Genomic DNA, 14,711 nt, shown 5'->3' on the forward strand with positions numbered 1-14,711 from the left:
TTTCTCAATACTAAAATTTTGTTTTCTCGGACACCGTCTGAAAATATGTTGATTCAGATTCAAAGTACATACTGTATTTTTCTTTGAAATGGGACAATCAGGAAATTCGTCATCAGTAAGACAAAACAGAACAAAACTCAACTGTGTAAACGATAATAAGAGCAGAAACACACGACAAATACAACCTATACAACTTGGTAACTTGACAGTGGCATGCAAGTATTTAAATAAATGAACAGTGAGATTGGGCTACTACAAAAAAGGAAGAACATTTTTGTTTCCAGCTTCAGTAAAAACAATATTCTTTGGTGCACACATAGAGGTCATCCAAATACTCTAATCCTGATTTTAAGGTTTGCTGAGAGACAAAGACTCAGAAAAGTCTCAACAAGCTTCAACTGTTGGGTCTCTGTGTCTCAAATGTAAAAGGCTTATGTTTAAAGTTTCCAACCGCACCTACAGAGGGCTCCATAAAGAACATCCTGCCCTCAGCACATGTGCTAACTCACTGTTGACCTCCAAGTCCATGCCTAACATTCGGTTCCTAGAAGTAAGTGAAGGAAAGGAGGGTTCATCTGTCGCTGAAAACAAAAACCGCGCTGCTCGGATTTTCACACCGAGTGCGACACCTTGTGGCTGCTTTTGACCAGGACATCTTTACTACGTCCTCATACTGAATACAGGACCGCAACACATAAAAACCAGTACTCGCACACATCAACCGAAATAATCATGCTCTCTAACCTATAACAGAAATATTATTCTCACCTTTTATGTTGAAGCAAAAACGAGTTGGCAAATACATCTAGCAGACATGGAGAAAACATTTGACAAACATTTGGCCTTTATCCTATTTACAAAATATAAATGAAGAACTCCTTAACTTTACATTTGTTTTAAGTCTACTGGGTGTAATGTTTCCCCCTGTTATATTCACCTCATGGTAACTAGGGATGACTTCATAAGCATGCAGTGGCAAAATTATCTGTCTGTGCGCTTATTGCCGTACTTATTCTTAATGTTTAGACAGTTGAAGACAAACTGTTGTTTCAAACCCTTGATCCCAAAGGGTTATTATGTACTCAATAACACTCAAAGGATAGGGGCAGCATACCAGAGAGCAGAGTCTAACAACAAAACACAAATAAAAAGTTAAGCTACAAGTATGACTGACATCAGATAGATATATAGGTCTATCATCAAAATAAAGTATCTTTAATGTCATTCCAACAGTGGCGATTCTAGGGCCCGAGGCTTCGTCCTCTTCCTCTTTCTTCCCGTTTCCTTTATCTCTCCCATGAATCGATTCTTTTTCTACATTTTCTTTATTTGCTTTCATTATCAAACTTTGGTTGCACAGAAATCATTCATGCAATGCTTAGCAGGACAACAACAATGATTGATTTGCACATTTTGGCCCCTGCTTCGGTTAAAAGTTTGTGAGCTCTCAGGTGCCCCCTACTGGCCTGGGGCCTTGCCTGTTGACATGCAGCATCTCTGGGGTGGGTGGGGGTGCTCACCATGCTTGTACCCCCAACTTCAGAACCTGTTGTCATGGCATTCAGACACAGCGCTGACCAGCTTCTGGTGCGCAACGATGCTTGAGTCGAATAAATGGAGCAGGCATTTTTTTCATGTTAATAACTGGTTTGTAAAACGTCTACAATCATTACCTGGAGAGTTATCTATCTGATGTTTATATACATAAATACTGTTTAAAGCATCTATAAACACTATTTGAGAGGTCATTATTAAATTCGACCAAGATATTGTAATATCCAGTTCAAACGTTACAATAGCCATTCAAGTAATGTAAATAGATAATTTACAAAATTATTTTTTACTTACCATTAACAAAATGTTACAAATCCCTGCTACATGTCACTTTAATTGTTATAGACGATCACTCACGAAACCAGGATATTTATAAAAACACTACATAAAAGGTATAAACAGCAAAGAGGTGAGATTTCTTTTCCAAAGGTTTCTCTGAGGAGCTTTACAGTTTGCCATTTATTTTGTAAGAAAGAAGCCTTCTTATGACCTTCACAGTTATATTGCAGCAAATACATTTCATACAGCCACATAGAAAAGGTTTTCAATCCAGTTGAGAGTTTCTTTACATTGGCAGCCATATCAATAAACAACCCATTACCCCCTCCAAATGTATGTTTTTAAACAAGATTACAGATTACACAAACTCATAGCTGAAAGAAATCACAAACAGCAAAGTTTAGTTTTATTCTTTCTTTTCAAATTTATTTCAAATCTTTAGTATCTTTTCTCTTAGTGTGTTGGCATAATTATACATTGGTGTGGTGCATACAGTAAGTCAGGAGCAATAACAGGAGTGCATCTGTAAATCTAAAGACAACCATTGGAGGATTGGGTTTGAATAAAGCTTATACACATGGCAGGACGAGGCGTTTAGGTGCTGCTGGGAAACCTTAGAAATGGCCACAAAGATACAACTCTGTCAGGGAGGTATTTCTCTTAAAATCTCACACTCATCTGTCGTATTGCTTTACAACAAGGCACAAGAACATGGTTAACAAACGACAGAAGCATTTCCTCCTCGAATGTTTCACACCTTCAAACCGTCACTTGGCTCGAATCTCTCATTTATAACACAGAAGACAAACTGCACATAAAGATCTCTCTCCTGAACAAAACATCATTGTGAACAGACAGAGTAATACCGTAAAAATCATTAGACAAAAAACAAAAAATCATGGTAAATCAACATGTTCTTTGGCTAGTTTATTTAGAGTGCAGCAGCACAGTTCTGCCTTGTGCAGAAGAAAATAAAGTTCCACCATTGAGCGAGGTCTAGAGGGAAAAGAAGAAGGAAACAAGAAACATTTTTGGAACAAGCCTTCTTCAGATGAATCTTTGGTCAATACTAGACAGAGAGATGTTTGATGCAGAACTGGTCTTTATGTGGCCTTAAACCTGACTGGGGCCAAATTTATGAAATAATATTATTGAAATTTTTAAGTTAATGAAACTTTCCTAAAGTTTTACACGACTTAAGTCCTTAAGAATGTGTTTTTAAGCACTGAAGTTTGAAGTTGAGTTTTTGAAGAATGCATTCATAAGTTCTTTCGCTGAGATTCAGATGACACAATTTATTTTCATTTCTATTAGCTTAGCTGAGCAAAAAGACTTGGAAAAAGAGGCAAACAGTAAATAAACAGAAGCACATATAGCTCAGCAATTTTCCCTATTTATTTCAAACCGGGCATTTACTGAACAATTTAAGGTGGGTTCAAACTCAGTTTTTGAGTTGCACTGATTTTGACGACTTGCTCAGTGTCTTGAAATTGTGTACTAAAAAGTGCACTATCTAACTTACACATCTCATTTCAAGATATTCAAGTATATTCTTGCCCCATTTGCATTTTAAAAAACTCATAATCAGTGTATGCCTCATGTTTTGTTTTTTATTTCATGAAAAAAACATCTTTATCTTGACTTAATGTGGTGTAAAAAAGGTAGCATTTGATGTTTTCATTAGAAATCAAACAGACACTTTCCAAGATTTCAGTTTCTACTGTGTAGTAAGCTAAATCGTGTTTGACTTTAAAGCTATCAGCTCAACATTTTCTTGATGTTTTTGATTTGTTAAAAAAGTTATTTCTTTTATAGAAATACTCTGACATTTTGTGATCCATTTTTCTTTTCAGTATCACACAGTGCAATGTTAAGATCTGAAGTAGAAGAAGTTTAGTGATAAGGCTTTAATTGGTGATTTTTACCTTAAAAAGGGTTCTGGAAGTATTTGTAAATGTTTCTAGGCTAGTTTCCTATTTCGTTTAACAAACATTTTCATTCTGTTTAACTGTCTATTTTTCAAAGTAAATAAGAAAACATTCAAAATTGGGCAAAAAGTGCTCAAAAATATCTAAACATTTGCAGATCAAAATACTATCAGAGAGATGCTGCCTGTTCACTTGTTTACATCTGGGTAGTAGAGCAAGAAGAGCAGGCACATTAACTAAAGCTAAAGCCCCGGTTAGTTACAGGTAACTGTGTTACAACTTGAGCACAACATCTGACCGGCATTGAGGGGCAACACATTGAAATATTAATATGTTCAACAGACTTTAATCCTGTAGTCCTAGTGCCAACAAGAAAGGCTGATTGTGTTTAGTTGACTTAACGCACACAACCATCATATTCTAAAACAGAAAGATTCTGATCATTTATACAACTAGAAAAGAAAATTGGCAGGAAAAGCAACATATTCTGCTAGAAGTTTAAAAAAAAAAAATCTTCAAAATCCCTAGTCAGGCGTGGCCTTTAGACCAGTTCAGTCAGAGAGAGAGAGAGAGAGAGCGAGACACTGGGGGGGAGGTGGAATAATGCAGGAAACGTTGACAAGTGAAAGACGCTTGACTGAGAAAATTACGCAGTAGAAAAAAAAAAAAAAAAAAAAAAAAAAAAATCAGTCAGAGGATGACTGTTTCCATCTACACTTAACTCATTCTGGTGCAGAGTGTCGTGGTTTTTGGTACATCAATATACATCTCTTTATACTAATTATAAATAAATTAGTCAAGGAGAAAGGCACACAAGCCTGGGGTCAAAAGACATCATCATCATCCTATTCACTTTCCTCTTGCCTTTTCTCGGCCACTGCTCACATACGTTGTTCCTTTGGCAGAATTTAAGGTGTATTCCATTTATTTCTTCAAAGCAAATCCTCCTGACACGCTACAAAACTCTGTATAAATGGATACCCAGTGTTGAATCCAGCTCTACTCTGATTTCATGAGACACCATGTGACACGAGCAGCCTTTAGCGTGCAGAAACCTCACTTTGATCATCCTCATCGTTGAATCCGTCAACAGCCATCCTAAACACTGTCAGCCTTTTTCTATACATCTCTATGCTCTTATGACAAGCAATCCAATCCCGTAAATAGTATCAGCAAGACAGTTACCAAACCTTTGAGTCAAGTCGAAGAAATAATCAGGAAAACAGGAGGCAACAGGCGGCAACAACTAACCCTGAATTTCTTTGACTACATATGGTTGTGTCTTATTCCCACTCCACCCTCATCATTGTCTTGGTCATGTTCCCAAATAAAGCACAATTAACACAAATGGTGCAAGAAAAATGCACAAAAATATTTGTTATTCCTTGGCCTCATATATAAAATCAGAATATTCAAACAGCAAAAGTATTAATCCCAAAAATATAATATATATAAACATAAATATATCAATTAGTTTCACTTGATTTTTATTCTTTTTTTTTTTCTCTTTTCTTTTTTTAATTGGAAGCACTTATGCTTAGGCAGAGCGGGGTCTGAAGTCGTGTGTTTGGACGATGGGACGTCTGATGTGGTCTGAGCAGCAATCATCTGGAGTTCAGTCTGGGAGCCGTCTGGAAGAAAAGGTCAGAGGTCACAACTGAGACTTAGGAACAAAGTTCAAACATAAGGCTGGCTTTTTATTTAGCTTTCTGAATGAGACTGACTCACCACAGACAGGTGTCCATTCTTAGCTTTGGCCACCAGTAGTTCTGATCCAGGAGTGAAGTCTATGATCCCCTCCTTCCCCTGACTCCCTGTGAACTTTATACTGCAGGGACACACAGGGATAGTTAGACATCGTTTCGTCTCTTTGTACCACTTCACACCTGTTCAGACTATTTTTAGTGCCTCTAACATCGACGCAGGTTTGTGCTCCTCACCTGCCCTGGTTGATGTTGATGCTGTTCATTTTGTCGGCACAGATCGCAATCTTGGTCAAGGTCTCGATCACGTGGTCGCTCTGCAGGACGACATCTCCCTGAGAAGAACCCGTGGCACATCCACACAGTTAAAACCTCACAGTCCACTCATACAAAGATACACGAGATGTGGTTTCAAGTTCCAGGGTTCCGACAGATCCTTAAAAACTTTTCAATTAGATTCTTGTTAGAGGTCATTAATAGTCTGATATCTGTACTTGTCAGAGATCTTCAATTTGAGCTGCCACATTGACTGAAAGGTTCCTGAATATTTAATTAAAAACAATTTTTGGCTCTAAAAGTCTTAAGCAAACCCTGGTTCTGGTAAGATGGAAATATTAGTTAAATATCCCGTCCTTGGTTTCACCTTCTGTTTGTTGTCATCACTGGGCACGTGCAGAACAAACAAGCCGTCGCTGAGAGAGCTGACGGAGATACCTGCAGGAGAAGGACAGTTTGAATGAGAGGTCAGTCCACATACAAAGACACATCCCCCCTTCTGCCCCCAGAAGACTTCATGTTGACCTCTGACCTTTCAGATCTCCATATTCGATGCGTTGTTTGAGTTTGCCCTCTTCTACGATGACGGCACTGTTGGAGGTGAGCAGCAGCTGCCGGGGCCGAGCTTTGTAGCCTTTCCTGTCGTACTTGGTGACCGGCACTGCATACTGTAAAGAGAGAGGAGGGGTCACTACATTTTGATTACTTTCAGAGTGCACGTGAAGGGTGTGCAAACCTGATTCATTTTATTAATCAACAGTCTTATACGGGCATTCGTTAAATCACAGATTGTGTACACGTTTATACACTGTATCCATGACTTAGGCCCAGTAACCTCACTTGGCAACACAAGCAGAGGCAGTCTCTGCTTGTGTTGCCAAGTGAGGAATATTTTCAGTTTGCATAATTCTGCTGAAATTCAGATGGATTTTTTTTGAGCGCTTCAAGATCACTAAAGTGTCAAGCAAAAAACAGACACAATGGTCATTTATCATTTTGACATTTAAGGAGGTTGATTGAGAAACTCCTGCATGAAGTAACCTGACTGAAAACACTCCACCTTTAAATCTAAAGCCAAAGACTGTATGATAGCAGCAGTCTGACAGTGGAGATCATAACTGCATTAATGCAGCTTAACCAACTCTGTGTCTTCATTTGAGTCGTGTCAGTCCGTTCTCACACTCGCAGGTTTCCTGATTATGAAAGATGCAGATCTTCTATAACTCATGTCTGGTTGTGTTCCCGTACTTTTGCACAAACATGAGCAACCGTGAAGCACAACTCTTCCAACCGTGCCAGTGCCAAGCAAGCGTACCGAGCATGAGCACAGAACAGAGCCTTCACACGAGTCAAACAAACTGGAGGTCAGAGGTCAAATGTGGGTAGTTATGGATTGCCCAGTGTGAGTGTGAACGCAACTATAATCATGAGAACTACTTAAACTATTACCAAAGTTATTTGCTTTCAAGCTGCTTTTATTATGGGGGTTTTGTTGATACTATTCTATTGGCATTTCTCAATTTAAACACAATAAACTACACAAATCAAAACAGAAAACAACACAGATGTAGAATTAAATCTTAACAGAAAACAAACAACAGAAACACAAGCTCATTTTCTCCTGATCGCCTCTGTCATCTTTTTCTACAACTCACCAGCTAATGAATAAAATTATTGACACGTTTGTGTTTACTTCTGTACTCGCCTGCTGCGAGTGATGTCTTTGGAAAAGTTTCTGACCTCGCCTGAATGCACCGGTTTTCAATTTTAAATTAATGTCAGAAACTAAACTCGAAAAACGAGAGAGAGGATCAAATCAAATCTGATCTGAACAAAGATTCAGAGTCTGGTTGTCACCATGACGACAGTTTGAGGACAGCCCTTTGCTTTGTGAGTGAACTTCACTAACCTTCATCTTGTCGCTGCCAAGAGCCTGAACCACTTTGGGGTTAATGTCCTCGCCATCTGAGCGAGAGGAGACACACTGTTCAAATCTCACATATAACTCAAAGAAGAAAAATCACAGAAAGAAAAGGAGAGAAGTCTCACTGAGCCTGGTGCTGACGAACAGTTTGGGCACGCTCTGTGGGTAGTTGTCTTTCTTGTCCTTGAAGATCTCACTGGCGGTCATCTTCTGCTCCATCTGCTCAGACAGATTTTAAAAAACAGTGAAAGAAATCAGAAACCTTACAGGGGTGGGGGGGCAGAGACAATGAGCAGACAAAACTCACCTGTAGTTTCCACTCAGGACTGATCTTCTTGCAGTAGCTCCACACCATGTTCTGCATGCACAGCTTACACAGATGATCTGAGGCCTGCAGATAAAGTTTCAATAGTCTTAGATTGATTCTTTGAGGAGGCACAGTTTGCTGGGTATTTGAATATTCACTCTGTGCTTCTTTTTAACGTTCTTGAATACTGGCTGAGTGTGTGTGTGTGTGTGTGCATGTCTGACTGTGTGTATGTGGAGCTCCCGCTGTGCCTTGCTTCAACAATGCTGAAGCACAATGTGAATTCATAGCTGGGGATATCAATATATCATAGACTCAATCAGTATTAATGTACAAGGAGGAGAAGAAGGCTTGGCTTAGTGACGGCGCACTTGAGAAAAAAAACTGTCTAAAGGAAAAGCACACAATCAAAAAGGTTTGATCAATAACTAGCCTGAAAGATCTTGATTTTAAAGAAATTATTTTAAATTACTTATTTAAATCAATAGAAGCATTTAGACTACATTTACTCTTACATATATATGTGTGTGTGTGTGTGTGTTTGTGTATGTCTGTGCGTGTGTTGTGTGTGTGTGTCGTGTGCAGACCTCTTTGAGAGCGGCGGGAGGAGTCGGCCAGCTCTTGTCCAGGACGTTCTTGGGCAGATTTCTGCGCAGCTTCATGAGGAAGGAGTAGCGCACGTAATCCAGGAAGTACTCGTTCTCTGGACTGCGCTCCTTGTGGCGGTAGATGAAGCCTTTGATGAACCTGACGATGAGAAGGGGTTTTTAAATAAAGGGAGCATACAAAAACTTTATGTATCCCAATAATCATTGTTTATAAAAACTATAAGAAAAAACGAGACCTTACAAATAAAAGATACATTTATTTCGTGTTGATATAAAAGAATGAATAAAGGTCAAAGGTAAATTTATATTGTTTTCATACATGTGCAGAGCTATTAATGGTTTCTTTGTGGATGGTTGTAATTGTTTATTCTTGTAATTTGTTATTCTTCTGTGTTTGAACACATTTTCTCTCATTTTGATCTCTCTAATGTTTCTGCTTACACACTTTAATGATAATTCATGAGATCTTCTTGCGTTTCATGTATGTCACAGATTTTCACGTGTTAAAAAGCTACAATCTCTGCAACATAGAGTTAGCATCACAATGAGGTTTACAATATTACATGAATCAGACTTATATTTTTGTTGCTGTGGTATCAAAATTCTATCAATATACTTGAAGTTTATTATTCTTGTACCGTGACAATATTTGAGCTAAGTGTTTTTTTCTCAACTTATGGTGCTTTCAGTGTTCCATCGGTTCTATGTGAATTCTCCCCTCAGTGTTTCCACCTGCTGGTTCTTACCTGCGGATTGTATCTGAAGCCTGTCGCCTGATCTTGGCCCTCCTCCTGGCCAGGATCCCTCTCCACCACGCCTGGATGGCAATCGCTGCACAGTAATGACACACATCATCAACTTTAATGCACAGAAAACTGTACTAGCTGTTAAACAAACCCCTGAATGTAAACAAGAAGAGTAAGTGACAGAAGTGTCCTCACCTGAGACTCTGAGTTTTTGGTATTTGGACTTCTGGCTGTAGCCTTTCCATCCTGCCTGCAGCTTGGTGGCTGTGAGATTCAAAAACATAAAAAAATAGAAGATGAAGAGTTTTACTCCGTGGTGATGGTGAACAATGCAGCAAGGACCATCAGTCAGGTCAGACGCTCTCACCAAGACTGTGTTTCCTGGTCTCGAGTGCATCCTCGGTGGCGAACAAAGTCTTTGGAAAACGGATGAAGATTTTGGACCTAAAAGGTTGAGTTTAAAATAAAAAATGTTTAGACATTATGATAGCTTCACACATGGTGCGTAACAGTCAGGTTAAAAAAGAAGCACAGGGAAATTCAACATGAGATGCAAAGAAGAGAAAGTTTGACTATCTTTATAAAAAGAAGAGAGGTCTATCTGCTGTACTGAAGAATACATCATATCTGAATCTGTTTTCCTGACCTGCCCAGCTTGTACTCCTCAGGTTTGTAACCCAGGTGTTTGACCAGTGTGGCAACTCCATCCGCCAGTTTCCCTTGCCAGTTTGGCCACGTGTCAGGACACAAGGACTTATACCTGAAGAGAAACACACAATTATTTTAGTCTGAACTGGCTCAGAATTCGAAGACTTTCGGATTTTATTTGTGACAAGTGGACAAATCAGGAAACGTGGGAGAGAGAGTGGCGAATGACATGCGGTAAAGGAGCCACAGTTCAGACTTGAACCCTGGTCGCACACTTGGAGGACTACAGTCTCCGTACATGAGGTGCGAACAAAACCGCTTAACCGGACCATTTTACACTCTTTTATGTGATTGCAGCAGATCACCTCTGAAGGAAGACCTCGTAGCGCCGTCTGTAAGCAAAGCCGGCCCTCCTGACCCTCAGATTCTCCATCAGCCCCAGGTACTTGACTTGGTGACGGATCAACACATCGTCAAATCGAACTGAGACAAGAGGAGAGAGGGGGGAGGAGAAGAGGGAGAGGAAATCAGTCAGAGAAAAAAGTAAAGTCAGTTGGAGTCAGTTGGATGAACTCGAGAAAACCAGAAAGATCAGCAGTAGGAGTGAACGAGGACAGAGCGCCAGTGTGAATGTGAAACAAAAGGTCGTCTGTGGAGAGAAACAAAGGCCGGCCCGATAACAACAACCCTTTCTGAGAATGACTTCAAAGATTTTATTTCACAGTCATGTAAATTAAAAAAAGCAAATAAGAGACTACATCTAATTAAAGCGAACATCGAAGAAAATCAATAAAGCCTGACAGGGTTATGTTTTACTTTGTTTAATGTGACTCGCAGACGTACGAGTAACTGAGTACTTTTTCTAAAGCTATGCATACATTATGAAGAGCTTTTTCACAGCAAACACTTTAAAACTGTTCAGGTGAAGAATGCAGCACTTTAAAGCTCCTATGAGGAACTTTTGGTTTGTGTAGACTTGAGGATGGTAAATGTGAACTCTGCAGATCTTTTCTGCTTTGTGTAATATGGTGTAAAGGACGCACTTTTATTACCTAAAAATCATGTTAGGTGACCCCTAACATGATAGATTTGTTTGTCAGAGCTTCAGTCGACTGCCAGTCTGTCTATCTATGACCATCACCTTATTAATTCTTTATAAGCAGTTCTGAAAACCACTTGCTCATTAAATCAATCTCCTGACCCCGGAAGTTTTGATAGAAGCAGCATGTCTATATTTATTTTTATTGGCTACAAGAGACGACAGTCATCGGCATAGTCGAGTGCAACTGGCTCTCAGAACAGGAGGAGGGCCGCTTGTTTCAACTCAGGCTCCCATTGGCTGTTCTAGGCTGCTATTAGGTGTCATCAGAAGGTTATATCTTTCACTGGATTTAAATCATGGGGACTCAATTTGGTGGATTATTATGATCAGGGGAGTTCAGTAAATATTCAAATGGTAAGTTAAAGACGCTGTTTGTTTGTCACTGGTCTAAGCTGCACAAACAGGGCCGTCAGTGAGTGTGCCTTCTCTATTGGATACGTGTAACACAGGTGTATAATCTAAATGCAAACTTGATGAGAGAGAAAAGGTGTTTAATGATGAGGTTAAACTCAAATAAGAATACGGATCAATGAGGGCAAAAACAACAACAAAACTGAAGACAATCAATCGACGATGAGCAAAATCAATGGACAAATCAGTCCTGACTATGTACTGTTAGACTATGTACTGTTAGACTATGTATTGTTAGACCGTGTATTGTTAGACTGTGTACTGTTAGACCATGTATTGTTAGACTATGTACGGTTAGACTATGCAATGTTAGACTATGTATTGTTAGACTGTGTACTGTTAGACTATGTATTGTTAGACTGTGTACTGTTAGACTATGTATTGTTAGACTATGTACTGTTAGACTATGCACTGTTAGACTATGTACTGTTAGACTATGTATTGTTAGACTATGTACTGTTAGACTATGTATTGTTAGACTATGCACTGTTAGACTATGTATTGTTAGACTATGCACTGTTAGACTATGTATTGTTAGACTATGTACTGTTAGACTATGTATTGTTAGACTATGCACTGTTAGACTATGTATTGTTAGACTATGCACTGTTAGACTATGTATTGTTAGACTATGTATTGTTAGACTATGTACTGTTAGACTATGCACTGTTAGACTATGTATTGTTAGACTATGCACTGTTAGACTATGTATTGTTAGACTATGCACTGTTAGACTATGTATTGTTAGACTATGTACTGTTAGACTATGTATCTCTTCTGCCAGTATGGTGCTCTGTAATACTTCATGTACATTTTATTATGTCTCTGTTGCTTCCACATCTACAGAAGCCCTGAGCACACCTTCATCCATACTTTTTCATTTACTCTCTTCCCTTGTGGTAATTAGTAAGATCTATTTGTTTTGTCCAGATCTTGACTTACTGTGTATAATGCGCTAACTTGAGATAATGCTGGATACAGACTAAATTTCTCAAGAAAACAACTAAAATGAAGTCAGTATCACAGAAAAACTGAGCTCAAGAAAAAGTAAGGAGTAAGTGCTTCCATACACATCAGTCATAGATGTTTAAAACTGCACCGAGCAACAGAAAATAGAGAGTTGAAAGTATGAATAGGCCGTCAGATCACTCTGTTTCAAAGCCGCTGTTTTTCTTAACTCCTTAAAATGTTATAACCCATATTTCAGTGAACTCATAATTATTCTTATAACTGCAGAGAACATTAATGTGCATTAAAAATAAAAAGTATATACTGTAGAAAGACTTTTGAGGAGGATATTCAGAATAATTACAACATACTTTAAATAACTTTTAGTTCTCCTGTTTTACACACACGCTGGCTTTTACTATTTAAATGCTGGTGTTTTCTATTATTAAATCTATTATTACAAATTCCACTAAGACCATTACGTTTCAGTCTGATGACTCCAGATATGAAAGGACACTTACATTATTTCTGCATCCTCATTTTGCTCTGTGTAGTATCAAGCAGAAGACTGTCTCATACCTGCTTGTTTGGAGTCATTTGGCTTGATGCAGCGGACGTACGACGGCTCCTTCGACATGAGGATCTCCATGAGTTTCGCCAGACTGGCTTTGAACTGAGTGGCCGCCTGGAAGGGCAGACACACACGGAAAAGAGAAGAAGAAAGGTGGATGAGGAGAGGAGAAAAGCAGGACTTAAGAGGAGGAAGATCAGGGTAGAAACTTTAGAGCGTGTGTGCGTGAGTCAAAGCCCGCAGACGGATGATGATGATGACCTCAGTGGAGCGACACAAGCACGGTGAGTACAGCTCGAACACTGGGCCCAGTGTGGAGGACTGGGACTGTTACAGCAGCATGTTCAAGTGTGTGTGTGTGTGTGTTTGTTTGTTAAGAAGGGCATGCGAGTGTCAGGGCATTTCTCAGTGAGCGGGAGGCTGCAGAGAATACCCATCAGACCTCCCACTCCTCACTGCAGAGGGGAAACACATCACCGTTTGTTTATCTGTGGGAAAGTATGTCCAGATTCATATTTATTTCATTCCTTCCCACTCTTTATTCACGAAACCATTCTAACTGTCTACTTCTTACATTCAGTGCATGTTCACAGATATCTCACCGTGTCAGGGCGTTTCTTGTCACTCAGCTCCTCCCTGTCGAAACACTGGTTCAGGATCTTGTTCTCTGACATACACATCACCTGTTAACACACACAAAGAACATTTTCAACCTCTGGATAAGAGACACGCTGTGTAACTTACTAAAAGTAAAACACACAATCTACGTGAGTTCACTGCTTTGACTGATAATCCCCAAAGCTCAGTTCAACAATTTTTTTTTACATTTTGTTCTCGTTAAATGGGAGCAAATCCAAGATTAAAAAAAAAACTTTGGTGGACGTCAGAATCTTATTAAAAACTGTGTTAGAGGGTTTTAGAAAGGGTGGGTGAATGAGGCCCTTTGATTATTTTCTTCATTTTAAACTCACCTCTTTTAAGTTCCTGAAGAGCAGGTCCATGTTCTTGTCCAAAAACCCTGAGAGAAGAAGAGAAGAAGTTTTACGCTAGGACACAAACGGACCACAGTATCACCTGCTGCAATAAGTCAACTCTGAACCCAGGGTTGGATCAATTCAGATACTTTAGTGGACGAGTCATTTTTACAACAAAACAGAACAAGTGAAAACATCTTCATCCATCTTTTCTCATCTACTCTCTCCTTGAATCAAACTCGCAAGTTGCCTGCTGTTGATGTGAACTTAAACCTGTACTTCTGTTCCCCTCGTTGTCTGCACTGATTACTGTAAGTACTTTTTATGCATGTATTAAATTGATAACACACAAACGCACCGTTGACATTATAGTTGACCTCTCCAGCGTAGTGCAGCAGTCTGAATTCCTCGCGGCCCATTACCTTCCTGGTTTTTCCATCAGCCAGCTTGTGACTGCATGGAAACACACACACACACACACACACACACACACACACACACACGTTCAGAAACAGAACACCAAACTGCAGCGTTGCATTCGTTTGAAAGAACAGGAACGGGACTAAGACTGACGTGACAAAGTGCGCGTGTCCTCCCACTGTGTCCTCCAGCTTCTCCAGGAAGGTGAAATCACTGGCGTCTCCAGGTCTCAGGCATTCCTCGTCCTGTGAGTGAAGGTGAGAAAGAGTTCATTGTCTTACTTTATTACATGTGTCCATGTTACACACACTT

At 39.4% G+C, this 14,711-nt stretch overlaps 1 protein-coding gene across 4 annotated transcripts in view; it reads right to left on the reverse strand.

Moving 5' to 3' along the window:
* Positions 1-4,712: 4,712 nt before the first annotated feature.
* LOC306831033 (unconventional myosin-Ic-like) overlaps positions 4,713-14,711 on the reverse strand; it is a gene marked incomplete at its 5' end in the record, with an annotated part of 61,229 nt that continues 51,230 nt past the window's right edge. For all 4 annotated transcript variants that reach the window (XM_079354857.1, XM_079354858.1, XM_079354856.1 and 1 more), the window contains 19 exons: positions 4,713-5,392; positions 5,490-5,589; positions 5,702-5,799; positions 6,108-6,178; positions 6,273-6,408; positions 7,650-7,705; positions 7,790-7,883; positions 7,972-8,055; positions 8,559-8,718; positions 9,326-9,410; positions 9,521-9,589; positions 9,693-9,769; positions 9,972-10,085; positions 10,339-10,456; positions 13,014-13,119; positions 13,608-13,688; positions 13,977-14,023; positions 14,338-14,432; positions 14,553-14,644. In XM_079354857.1, coding sequence (XP_079210983.1) covers positions 5,366-5,392; positions 5,490-5,589; positions 5,702-5,799; positions 6,108-6,178; positions 6,273-6,408; positions 7,650-7,705; positions 7,790-7,883; positions 7,972-8,055; positions 8,559-8,718; positions 9,326-9,410; positions 9,521-9,589; positions 9,693-9,769; positions 9,972-10,085; positions 10,339-10,456; positions 13,014-13,119; positions 13,608-13,688; positions 13,977-14,023; positions 14,338-14,432; positions 14,553-14,644 — 1,710 coding nt within the window. In that variant the 3' untranslated portion in view covers positions 4,713-5,365. The remainder of the gene's footprint in view (positions 5,393-5,489; positions 5,590-5,701; positions 5,800-6,107; positions 6,179-6,272; positions 6,409-7,649; positions 7,706-7,789; positions 7,884-7,971; positions 8,056-8,558; positions 8,719-9,325; positions 9,411-9,520; positions 9,590-9,692; positions 9,770-9,971; positions 10,086-10,338; positions 10,457-13,013; positions 13,120-13,607; positions 13,689-13,976; positions 14,024-14,337; positions 14,433-14,552; positions 14,645-14,711) is intronic.

This window comes from Symphodus melops (assembly GCF_947650265.1).
Source record: "Symphodus melops genome assembly, chromosome: 10".
In the NCBI taxonomy this organism is placed as follows: domain Eukaryota; kingdom Metazoa; phylum Chordata; class Actinopteri; order Labriformes; family Labridae; genus Symphodus; species Symphodus melops.